Source organism: Girardinichthys multiradiatus, chromosome 21 (assembly GCF_021462225.1).
Source record: "Girardinichthys multiradiatus isolate DD_20200921_A chromosome 21, DD_fGirMul_XY1, whole genome shotgun sequence".
Lineage (NCBI taxonomy): Eukaryota > Metazoa > Chordata > Actinopteri > Cyprinodontiformes > Goodeidae > Girardinichthys > Girardinichthys multiradiatus.
Window position 1 is genome coordinate 22,834,327 of NC_061813.1, and position 12,922 is coordinate 22,847,248.

The following is a 12,922-nucleotide window of genomic DNA, read 5'->3' on the forward strand; positions in this document are numbered from 1 at the left end:
GCCATGTCCGAGGAAGACAAGGAAAAGACTGCATTTATCTGTCCCCTTGGGTTCTATCAATTTGAACGGATGCCGCAAGGTATTACAGGAGCTCCTGCCACTTTTCAGCGACTCATGGAGAGAGCTGTTGGCAATATGCACCTCCTCCAGGTCATAGTCTACCTGGATGACATAATCCTTTTTGGTAGAACGCTCGAAGAATATGAGCAACGTCTTCTGAAGGTTTTGGATCGTCTTGAGGAGTTTGGTCTTAAAGTATCAATAGACAAATGTCAGTTTTGTCAGTCTCAAGTAAAGTATGTCGGTCATCTTGTTTCCGAAGCCGGTATAGCCACAGATCCAGAAAAGGTTGCCGTTGTCAGAAACTGGCCAGAGCCAACAGACCTTAAGTCTCTTCGCTCATTTCTTGGATTTTGTGGATACTATCGCTGATTTATTGCAAACTACTCAAACATTGTTCGTCCCTTAACTGAACTTACTAAAGGCTACCCACCTACTCAAAAAAACAAGAAAACTCAAACCAAACATCTAACCAAAACTTACCTCAAACCTTCCGAACCATTCAAAGAGCGGTGGGACCAATCCTGTCATCAAGCATTTAAAAAAATCATTGCTTGTTTGACTAATGCCCCAGTGTTAGCATTTGCAGATCCCACTAAACTGTATGTTTTGCATGTAGATGCTAGCCTGAATGGTTTAGGTGCTGTGCTCAACCAAGAGTATCCTGAGGGCCTCAAGCCCGTTGCCTTTGCTAGTCGGAAACTCAGTGACTCTGAACGAAACTACCCTATCCATCAACTCGAGTTCTTGGCACTGAAGTGGGCAGTTGTGGACAAATTTCATGACTATCTACAGGGGTTGGACAATGAAACTGAAACACCTGGTTTTAGACCACAATAATTTATTAGTATGGTGTAGGGCCTCCTTTTGCGGCCAATACAGCGTCAATTTGTCTTGGGAATGACATATACAAGTCCTGCACAGTGGTCAGAGGGATTTTAAGCCTTTCTTCTAGCAGGATAGTGGCCAGGTCACTACGTGATACTGGTGGAGGAAAACGTTTCCTGACTCACTCCTCCAAAACACCCCAAAGTGGCTCAATAATATTTAGATCTGGTGACTGTGCAGGCCATGGGAGATGTTCAACTTCACTTTCATGTTCATCAAACCAATCTTTCAGCAGTCTTGCTGTGTGTATTGGTGCATTGTCATCCTGATACACGGCACTGCCTTCAGGATACATTGTTTGAACCATTGGATGCACATGGCCCTCAAGAATGGTTCGGTAGTCCTTGGCAGTGACGCGCCCATCTAGCACAAGTATTGGGCCAAGGGAATGCCATGATATGGCACCACAAACCATCACTGATCCACCCCCATGCTTCACTCTGGGCATGCAACAGTCTGGGTGGTATGCTTCTTTGGGGCTTCTCCACACCGTAACTCTCCCGGATGCGGGGAAAACAGTAAAGGTGGACTCATCAGAGAACAATACATGTTTCACATTGTCCACAGCCCACGATTTGTGCTCCTTGCACCATTGAAACCGACATTTGGCATTGGCATGAGTGACCAAAGGTTTGGCTATAGCAGCCCGGCCATGTATATTGACCCTGTGGAGCTCCCGACGGACAGTTCTGGTAGAAACAGGAGAGTTGAGGTGCACATTTAATTCTGCCGTGATTTGGGCAGCCGTGGTTTTATGTTTTTTGGATACAATCCGGGTTCGCACCCGAACATCCCTTTCAGACAGCTTCCTCTTGTGTCCACAGTTAATCCTGTTGGATGTGGTTCGTCCTTCTTGGTGGTATACTGACATTACCCTGGATACCGTGGCTCTTGATACATCACAAAGACTTGTTGTCTTGGTCACAGATGTGCCAGCAAGACGTGCACCAACAATTTGTCCTCTTTTGACCTCTGGTATGTCACCCATAATGTTGTGTGCATTTCAATATTTTGAGCAAAACTGTGCTCTTACCCTGCTAATTGAACCTTCACACTCTGCTCTTACTGGTGCAATGTGCAATCAATGAAGACTGGCTACCAGGCTGGTCCAATTTAGCCATGAAACCTCCCACACTAAAATGACAGGTGTTTCAGTTTCATTGTCCAACCCCTGTATATGGAGCCAAGTTCACGGTTAGAACGGACAACAATCCGTTGACATATGTTTTAACAACAGCAAAATTAAATGCTGTCGGACATCGTTGGCTTGCAGCTTTAGCATGACTTCAGCATCCAGTATCGTTCTGGTCATCACAACATAGATGCTGATCTATTATCTCGACAATGCATGAGTGATGCCAAACAATGGACAGATGTTTCGCAGTCTGCGATAAAAGCTATATGTACAAAGGAGCTTACCTATGAAATTACCGAGTCCCCTGTTAGACTAGTTGACCAACTTGGAGTCCCCCCATCTGTGATTCCAGCAGCTTATGCTTTTCCAGTGAGTTTAAAAGCAACCATGATTGATCAGTTAACTCCCAAAGACTTGAAAAATGCTCAAGATCTTGACCCTGTCATTGGGTTAGTAAAACAAGCCCTTCAAACAGGAAAAACGCTGATCCCATCTAAAAATCAGTCGCCTGATGTGACTTTGCTAAGACGTGAGAGCTCAAGACTTGGACTAAATGATGCAATACTGTACAGACATCGAAAATTGCCAAATGGCGCAATCAACAAACAGCTGGTTCTACCAGAAAGATACCGAACAATTGTAATGAGGTCATTACACGATGAATGTGGATATCTTGGTGTAGAGAAAACCACAGAACTGATTAAGGATCGTTTTTATTGGCCTCGGATGATGTAAAAACTTGTGGACGTTGTGTTTCCCGGAAAACGCTCCCACAACGTTCATCTTCACTAAATCAAATCACTAGCATTGGCCCATTAGATCTAGTTTGCATTGACTTTCTTCAAATAGAACCAGACAAAAACGGAGTTGCCAACGTACTCGTAGTAACCGATCATTTACGAGGTACGCTCCAGCGTTTCCAACGAAAGATCAAAGGTCAATCACTGTTGCAAAAGTATTATGGGAGAAGTACTTTGTCCATTATGGACTTCCGGCCAGAATACACTCGGATCAAGGTAGAGACTTTGAAAGCCGCCTTATAAAAGAGCTACTCTCCATGCTTGGTATCCGAAAGTCACGTACCTCACCATATCATCCACAGGGGGATGCTCAACCAGAACGTTTCAATAGAACACTTCTCTCAGTGCTGGGAACTCTTGAACATGTAAAGAAACACAACTGGAGTCAACATATTAGTCAGTTAGTGCATGCATATAACTGTACTAAAAATGAGTCCACTGGATATTCTCCCTACTACTTAATGTTCGGACGAAATGCAAGATTGCCTGTTGACCTCTGTTTTGGTGTTGCTCTTGATGGTGAGGCAGAGACATCTCACTTACAGTATGTTGATCAAATGAGAGAAGAACTTCAACAAGCTTACCATCTTGCTACCGAGAGTGCAACTAAGAACCATCTGAGAAACAAATCACTCTATGATCTAAGAGTGAGAGATCAACCTTTGCAGGAAGGAGATAGAGTCCTGGTGAAGAATGTGGGTCTTACAGGAAAACATAAACTTCAAGACCGGTGGAAATCTACTCCTTATATTGTGATCAAGAAGTTACCAAGCTTACCTGTGTACAAAGTTAAACCTTAACATGGAAATGGAAGTGTCAAAACTTTACACAGAGACCATCTTTTACCGATCGGTTACCTTGTTAGGTTTCCAGACAACTTGGAACAAACTGAAAGAGTCAGACCACCTGTCACTAGGAGACAACGTACTCTTAGACATCAGACATATGACCAAAATGATCCAACTTTTGATGTTTCTTCAGATTCAGAATCTGAGCACCAATATGGGTACAAATATTCAACCAATGACCATGACAATATCAAGAGACAATGTTCTATACCAGACAGACCTAATATAGGATCTGCTTCCTCTGAAATATTCTCCTCGTCAGGAAGTGAATCCGAGCTGGAGGAAGGGTTGCAGGAAATTTCACATGAAGAAGAATGTCAGTCCTTGCCGATGGAAGCAGATACGAATGACACAGCTGAAGATACTGATGTAGAGTTGAGAACTCACCCAAGTCTAAATGCCCGGAAGTCAGCACGTGAAGTGAAACCAGTCATCCGTTTGACGTATGACAAACTGGGAACACAAGCTGAGGAACCTGTTACTATTGTACATCAAGGAATGGTCATCCAGTTGAACCTCGGTACTAGGGATAAATCCAATACGGTGAAACACTTTAAACATTCTAATACTCGCCCCTCTAAAGTTCAGTCTAAACTTTATGGTTAGATGAGGACATCTAGATCTTTTAGAAGGGGGAGAATGTAGCCCAGTCTATAATTTTCTGTTCGGACTAAAAAGGTTAAAATTTAAATGCTATCATTGGAGTTTGTAATTCTACGTATGTGGCAAATATATTAAAGCTGAATTAAAATGCAGTAACTATAGTTAAAAGCACAATAAAATCTAGTTCATTTATCTGTTAGAAGTGTTCATATTTAGGTAAAAACATTTTTAAGCAACAAAAGGTTTTGCTGTTTTAGTTTTGGTAACATACTGTTTGTGTTTGCTGAAAGCTTGATTAAAAGAAATGCGTGCTCTGTACCCAACCTAACGTGTTTTGCTCAGTCTTGTATTTTCTTTTATTTTATTGGTTGATGTAAACCTAATGTCCAATCACAGGTGTGAGGGTGGGACTTAATTGAGGCTAGAGTAAAAATCATCCAGATGTACGGCATTCGGCTGCTACGTTTTGCTAGAAGTAAGCTGAGAAATGAAAGCAAGTTGAAAACGGTCATAATGTATTCATAGATGCAGAGTCTACGTTCCTGTTATGGACTGTTTAACCTTGTACTGAGTGAGTACTCGATGTATATGATTTTTGTGCTTACAGCTATATGTTGAAGTGCATAGAAGTGTGATGCTAATCGCGAGTTAGCATGTTAGCATTTGAGCGTGAGCTATTTGTAACTTTATATGTAGAGTATATGAGCCTTAGCCAAATATATGAACTAAATAGATATTTCTAAAACACAGTGGACCGAGAGGAATTCTCTGGACTCTTCTGTTGTGGATAGAATCTTCCGTGTACTCCATATAACCTGCGGTGTGAAGAAAATTTTAGCTCTGCTTTTGAGAGGGCCCTACCTGGTGATCGATAAGAACTCATCCATTTCTCAGACTGAACTAAAGGGATCCGTGAGTACTGGAGAGCACGTGCATTTTATTTTATGCTTGTTTACAAGTGAAGCGACCATTTTGTTTGTGGTCACTACGAACCCGAGCCACGCTTCAGGCCTGCAACAGTTTTCTTTATTAAATTTATGAGACCCTGCTGTTTTGGAGGGAAATCTGATTCTGAGCTGAACTTAGAGAGCGGGGTATTGTTGGGTGTATGCTTTGGGATGCTGTTGAGTGTTGGAGGGTGAGTAGTATTTTGTGTATAAGAACACACCTTAATTTTGTTTTGCTTTATGTCTAAATAATGTTTTCTTTCACTAAAATCTTCTTTTGTATTAGATTTTGAGTTGTGTCATAACTTATTTACTGCAGATCTAAACAGATTTTGAACATGAACCTTGTTTTGTGCCGTTATAACATAGTAGCTCAGATATTTTCATGTTAATTGGAGGCACCGCCATATTTGGAAAGCATAAATAAGTTTAGAGGGTAATAGCTGATCATTGTCTCTCCTGTTTACCATTTTTTTTGTTTATTAGTAGATGACTTAACGTTCCCAGGGCCCCGCCTATAGTACTATTACAACATTAACAAAGGTTTAATATGTAGCTACTTGGGTTGGGTGCTACATAAGGAAGGCCACCTGATTGCAAAGATCGAGCCATTGACTTTGGAGCAATCTCTCTTTCTGACCAAGAATCATCCAAAGCAAACTCGCTGTTTTCTTTTGTATCCCAAATAAACAAGTAAATAGCTTACACCTCAAATCTGCAACACTGTTCCACTTTCAGCTGGCTCTCTGCCACCTTTACACTCTGCATGCTTCATGCTTGGTTTCCTCAAGATTCCAGAGAAACATTGATACATGTTAGAGCTTCTGCTTTTTATCGTCCACTTTAGACAGATGTGGAAATCCTTATACGGTCACTTCCCATGTTGTACAACAGAGAAAAGGTATTTTTAATTAGGCTACTGTTATTTCCACAGAAAAACTCAAAACAGTGCAAGTTCTGGTTGTTTCATTACTTTTTTGATTGACCTCAAGTCGCTCCAGGTGAGATTAGCCCGTACAGTGACGCAGACGCATGTTGCCACTGTAAACTCTCTCTGTCCTTGATGTGAGCTGGCTTCGTTTGGGTTTTTTGTAGCGAATGGGTTTTTCTCAATACACGGTTGAGCGCACAGTCTGTTGCTGCAGGCAAAGCGCGGTGCTCTCATTTCAGTCTCTCTGGGGAGAACTGTGCCATTGGAGAGAAATGATTGAATCTCTACCTCTGCTCCATTTTCACTCATTTCTCCTGGACTGGATCAGCTTGTGCTTCTAGCACAGACTTTCTGTGTGTGTGTTTGTGTGTGTTAGTGTGTGTGTCTGTGTGCTGTATGCAGATGGCCATACGGCCCCTTACTCTCTCCTGCAGTGTCATCCTTTCACATACCTGTTTTTTGTTTTTGCTCATTTAGGCAGATGTAAAACTGTTTTCCTGCGTGTGTTTCGTTTGCAGACGCTGATATGCATTGATGATGAGTGGAGTCGGTGAAAACTCATCTGACCCTGCGAGGGCAGAAGCACGTAAACGCAAAGAATGCTCTGGCGAACTCATAGGGCCCAGGTAAGCTTCAAGACAGATCAAATTTTATTTATTTATTTATTTTGTCACAGACCTGCCTCCAGATTTTAGGTTTCCCACCTGTTTTAAGCCACCCCATCGCAGCTGCTGCAGGTCAAGTCACCCATTTGCCATTTCAGATTCCCTCAGTTCTGTTCACTTTGCATCTTACATTTTAGGTTAAAAAAAGCCAATGATTCAAAATAATTTTCTATATAATTTTATAATTTCCTCATACTCAATAGTGAGGAAACAAGCTTGTAAGCTCTGAAAATTCGGTTTTGATAAGGGGTATAATTACTTACTTCTTAAAGGTCAACTAATACAAATGGGTATCAGAAGTATGAATTAATTGTTATTATGTATGACATTGGAGCGCTTTTATAATGATCTATCCCGAAATTAATTCATAGAGCAGAACAATTTGCTTACAGGTATGATATGAAAGTAGGGCAATGTTTGCATTTAAAATACACCTAGAGCCATCAAAAGGCCCATGTATGATGAGTTATTAGTGTTTTTTTACATGAACACCAGGAATTTTTCAGGGGTTCCAGTATTGTGTGTAAACTTATATAGCTTTATGTACACGTTGTTTTTGTTATGCTTGTTTGGGAAGGTCTTTAATGATATCATATGTAAGCAAGTTGGCTCAAAATGTAAGGGCACTTACTTTTGCTTCGATAGAGCAATGCTTTTTGACAGTGAATGTTAAACTGTTGGAAAGCTGTTTAGTTTCCCCTTAAATGGTGCCAGAGGTGTCAGAAAAATACATTGGAGTATGTGGGTTGTGCTCATGAAAAACTTGCCAATTCCTGCCTGCTTTCGGTGGAGGCCGTGTGATGGTGTGGGGTGGCATCTCCTTCACTGAAGGAGCAAGGCTGTTGATCACTAGAGGAAATCTCAGTGCAGAGGGATATCATAATGAGATTCTGCAATCAGTGGCCGTCATGTAAATCCACTCTCAAGGACCAAACTCTGTCCTCCAAGATGTCAACCTTCACCCTCACAGAGTTTGCTGTTTAAACCTCAGATATGTAGCTTGATGTGCTCCTGATTGTAGAGGTGGCCAGTAATAACATGGTAAGATTAAAGGAGCTGCCTTGGCTGGTTGGGGATTTAAAGAGTTTAAAATCAGTCATCCCACTGTATAAAACATAATCAGCAAGTGGAGCAAATTCAAAACAACAGCTGACATGCCCATATCTGGTCATGCTTGCAAGTTTACCCTGAATGCAGACTACAAGATGCTACAAATGGTCTCCAGAAACCCTAAAATGTCATCCCGGGACCGGTGATGTTAAAGTGTATTACTGTACAACCAGGAAGAGACTAAGCTAGTTAAACTTTTGTGTAAGTCATGCAAGAGAAATTGTTTGCTGTCTAAGAAAAATAGACTAAAGCTTGCCACAACCAACTTAGTGAAAGACCAGGACTTCTGGAATAATGTTCTTTGGACAGATGAGTCCAACACTGAATTATTTGCACACCAGAAAATAGGACATTTTAGGAATAATCTGAAATCTGCCTTTGAGGAGAAGAGCCTCATACAAACTGTGAAGTAAAGAGTTGGAAGTATCATAGCCTGAGGATGCTTTGCTATCGGAGGACCAATAGCACCAAGGACTGGCTGAGAATTAAGAGATGGGAAGTCCTGGAATGGAGTCAAAGCCCAGATCGTTATTCTTTTAGGATGTTCTGTTTTATTTTCCAGTGTTTAAAAAAGATAGATTAGACATCAAAATGTGAACATTTCTTAATAAAGAACCAAATATTTAATGGAATTTCCTAACCTTTCTCACATCCATTTTTGGCAGATTTTGCTTCATTCCCCTATTATTGTTTTATGTATCTGCAGTCCCAAGCGGACCAATGAGAAGCGCAACCGCGAGCACGAGAACAAATACATCGAGGAGCTCGCCGAACTGATCTTCGCCAACTTCAACGACATCGACAACTTCAATGTCAAACCTGACAAATGTGCAATCCTGAAGGAAACTGTGAAACAGATCAGGCAAATAAAAGAGCAAGGTACGAGTGACAATCGAATGTTTTTTACACCTTCATGCTGAGGAAACTGTAAAGGTTATTGGTCCCAGATAACAAAAGTAAAAAGATATCCAGGATTATATTGATTATTTATCCTCTTAAGCCCAAAGGGCTAGGTCACGCCCCTTTTTGGCGGTCTATAAAACTAGGTAAAATTCCATAAATTTTTTTTTCTCTTAAATATATTGCAAGAGAAGGCTTTAATCTTCACAAAACAATTCCCCAAATGAGTTTTGCACAAATACCTTTTAGTTTCACAGCAACCTAAAACAGGCGATGACATTTTAAGGTCTCTCAGACATTGCTGACTCTGTAAACAAAATGGTACAAAAAGCACCTTTTCTCCTTGCAGCCCTCCCACATGTCTCATATCAAAACAAACTAGAGACACTCACCTTTCTAAAAAAGCATAACTTCTAGCACTTTCTCTAGTGATGTAATTTTCTTGAACATTATAGTCTGCTGGTTGCCGGCTGCTAGCTTACGCGCTACTCCGTTAGCTTCAAGTTAGGTTTGCAACTGTACATTTTGATGATACACAGGGTAAATGTCCTAACCAAAGGCTGTGTCATATGCAGAAGGACTCATACAATGGAAATCCGCACTTTTATTTGACCGGATTCCCTTTTATTTCCTTTTTATGAGGTGAAAAACACATTTGGGAAAGTTTTGGCACCCTTTGCCTAACTGTCATTTCTGCCTGACACATTTCTCTCTAAAACCTTTGTGGAACATATATGCTTCAACTTATTCAGTCTAAATTTGCTGCAGTTATAGTGAAGATGTGGATGAATGCAACCTGGGGGTTCTCCTAGGAATTCCATGTTGTTTTGCAATGTTCATTTAGAAAAAAACTTTTGGCAAGGCTAAAAAAAAATCTTTTTTTTCTATTTAATCACAAATAAATCAGACATAGTAACAGTTACAATAGTTGTTCCACAGGAAAAATATTCTTGTATGTCTTACCTTTACACAGGTACCAAAGGTTTGCATGTAGGCCTTATAGCTGTGGAGCTATACTTGATTTATTTAAGGTATGCAATTTCAGGCGGAAATTGCTCTAAAACCCCTTAGGTCTTAAAGGTTAAAAGGTTTACAGCCTATAATAATAGCCCTTGTTGCTAGAAGATTAAGTAACCTGTTAAAGTTTAACAAAAGTGCTTTGGGAGGGTTGAAGAACCCTGCATAGAACAAGTTTTTCTGTGTTTATGCAAATCCCAACATTTGACTGCATAATCACCCCATCACAGGCCATTGAAGTTATTCTTTGGTGCAAATCGTTCCCACATCCAGTCAGAGCTTAGTGAACTTAGCTTTACCCGTCTTTTTTTATTCCGTTAGCTCTAGTCTCTTTTGTAGTTTAAAATGTTTCATTTAAATCTTGCACAGATCAGTAGAGATTTTTTTCCCTTGGAGGTCATAACAAAGTTAAAACGTTCTCCTTTTGTAAATTTAGAGGCTGATATAAGCTTGCCCCTTCCCTTCGAGGCAAGGTGCCTGAATGTGTTACTTTAAAAAAAGCCAGGTCTTTTTAAGCTGCATGAATCAAACCAGTTGATGTTGACAGTCTGTTGTATTTGACTCAGAGAGCTAAGTGTTATGTAAAAGTGACTAAAATGACACACAAATCACATTCAGACTAGCTACAGTCATCCTGCCCCCGTACTCTTGCTGTTCCTAACTCTAATTCAGCTGCATTTTTTTCGGTAGGAGAAAGCATCCCATTTATCATGATAACAATGAATTCCAATCAATGATAACCCTCAAAAGTGACTGTCATTGACACACTCCACAAGACGGAGCCACAGAAGTGGCTCATAAGCCACAAAAGGTCATTGGTAAAGAAGCTGGTTGTTCACAGAGTGCTGTATCCAAGCATATTCATAGAAAGTTGAGTGGAAGGAAAAGGTGTGTTAGGGAACGCTGCACCAGCAACAGAGATACTGTAACTGCAGAGAGGATTGTCAGGCAAAATCCATTTGGGAATTTGGCAACGCTTCACAAGGTGTGGACTTAGGCTGGAGGCAGCACATCAAGAGCCACTACGCACAGATGAATCCTCCACATGGGCTACAAATGTCGCATTCCTCATGTCAAGCCACTCCTGAACCAGAGACAATGTTAGAAGCATCTTACCTTTGCTGGTGCTTAGTGGTCCAAAATCATCTTCGGATATAATTAGAGATTCCATTTCCTTTTGAATTCAAGGTATCCGAGTCTGAGACCTTGGATTGTTATTGTTTTTTAAACTATTTTTTATTGCTTATTTATAGTGTTTGGCTTTATGAATATGTTGAGACAACCATGAGAGTTTTAACCAAACTCTGTTGACATGTTCCAGAAAGCTGAAAATGGGTCTTCATAAGTCTCTCAACAGCATCATCTAAAACATATGGCCCGAATACGCACACAAATGGTTTTCCAGACACAAAACTAATATTCTTTTCATTCCACCTCAGTCCCTAGACTAAATCCGATAGATAACCTGTGGGTTGAGCTGAAGACTGCATAAGAGGACCTAGGATGGTCCAGAGAGATTGTAATAGCCAAAGATCCTAAATGCTGTTCTCTTGGCAGGGGTGCAGGTAAACGTGGCACTGCTGATGTTGTAAAAAGTAAACATAGGAGCATGCTGTTCCTACTAAATCACTTTACTCAAAGTAAAGGTTGGAAGTTTTGAAGGTAACCAGTGTGATACTATGCTAATGAAATAAAAGATCAATTCATCCGAATTTTTTTTATGCAAAAATACTAACTGTTACAACATGGGTTCTTCCCCCATTGAAAAACTGTGTAGGTTATTATCAAACTATGCTTGTGCAGTATATATAAATGTGTGTGTTGGTAGATAGGTGGATATTTATGTAGGTATTTGTTTAAAGGGTCTTTTTTTTTTTTTTTACATGTTTCTTACCTGGGGTGTTTTAATGCTGTAGATGTAGCTGCAGCCTGCTAAGGTTTGAGGATATGAGCTATATAAGGTCAACCAAGGAGGAAGTTGGGTTTCCATCCAGCCACAATGTTATGAGCTTAAAGTCATTAGTAGATGAACGCTTCCCTCTCCTGTGTTTTGATTAACACTGGAATAATTTTTCTTGCATGATTTCATGTAAGAAAAGTTGTAGCATGTGGGATTCATGAGCTCAAATATTTCTCCTTCTACCTTGAGCTGTAAATGAAGACACGTTTGCTCCTCCTAATTGAAATGAAAATAAAAATACGCAACGTAGGTCTTTTTGGATTTTCCTCTGGCTTGTTATGCCATTGCATTACGTATACAGTGGTGTGGAAAAGTATTTGCCCTCTTGAAGATTTCCTTTGCTTTTGCTTGTCACACATTATCTTTCAGATTATCAAATCATTTCTATGAAAGATAATCAAACTCAAAACGGAATGTAAGTTTCAAATGATGATTTCATTTATTTGGGGAAAAGAGCTACTCAAAACAACCTTGTCCTATATAAACAAAAATGGTTAAGCTCTAAACCTCATAACTGATAACTGGCAATAAGTATTTTATGCCCTGTTGAGTATGTTTGGCCCGCTCTTTTTTTGGAGAATTGTTTTAATTCAGCCACATAGGAGGGTGTTTAATCTGAAACTTGAATCTTGTTGAAGATCATACCAAGTCATAAGCATCATCATCCTGATGAATTTAGGAAAAATGAGACGGGCCATTCTGTTCTTTTTTGGTCAGCAGTGGTTTTCACCTTGGAACTCTCCCATGGATGCCATTTTGCCCAGTCTCTCTCTCTCATTGGTAAATAATGAAGACTGACCTTAACTGAGGCAGGCGAGGCCTGGAGTGCTTTAGATGTTGTTCTGGGTTCTTCTCTGATCTCCTGGATGAACCGTAGAAACGCCCTTGAAGTGGTTCTGTTTGGGCAGACACTCCTGGGAAGGATTACCACTGTTCCATGTTTTCTCCACCATTTTCTCCATTAATGGCTCTTACTATGGTTCTAAGAAATGGCTTTGTAGCCATTTACAGACTGCTGGACATCATCTGATTGAAAAGTTCTTTAGATTGCGTTGCTT

At 40.4% G+C, this 12,922-nt stretch overlaps 1 protein-coding gene across 5 annotated transcripts in view; it reads left to right on the top strand.

Moving 5' to 3' along the window:
- The window catches only part of ncoa2 (nuclear receptor coactivator 2), a 102,731-nt gene that overhangs the window by 46,393 nt on the left and 43,416 nt on the right, over positions 1–12,922 (top strand). For all 5 annotated transcript variants that reach the window (XM_047350509.1, XM_047350511.1, XM_047350512.1 and 2 more), the window contains exons 3-4: positions 6,731–6,838; positions 8,694–8,866. In XM_047350509.1, the coding sequence (XP_047206465.1) occupies positions 6,747–6,838; positions 8,694–8,866 (265 nt within the window). In that variant the 5' untranslated portion in view covers positions 6,731–6,746. The remainder of the gene's footprint in view (positions 1–6,730; positions 6,839–8,693; positions 8,867–12,922) is intronic.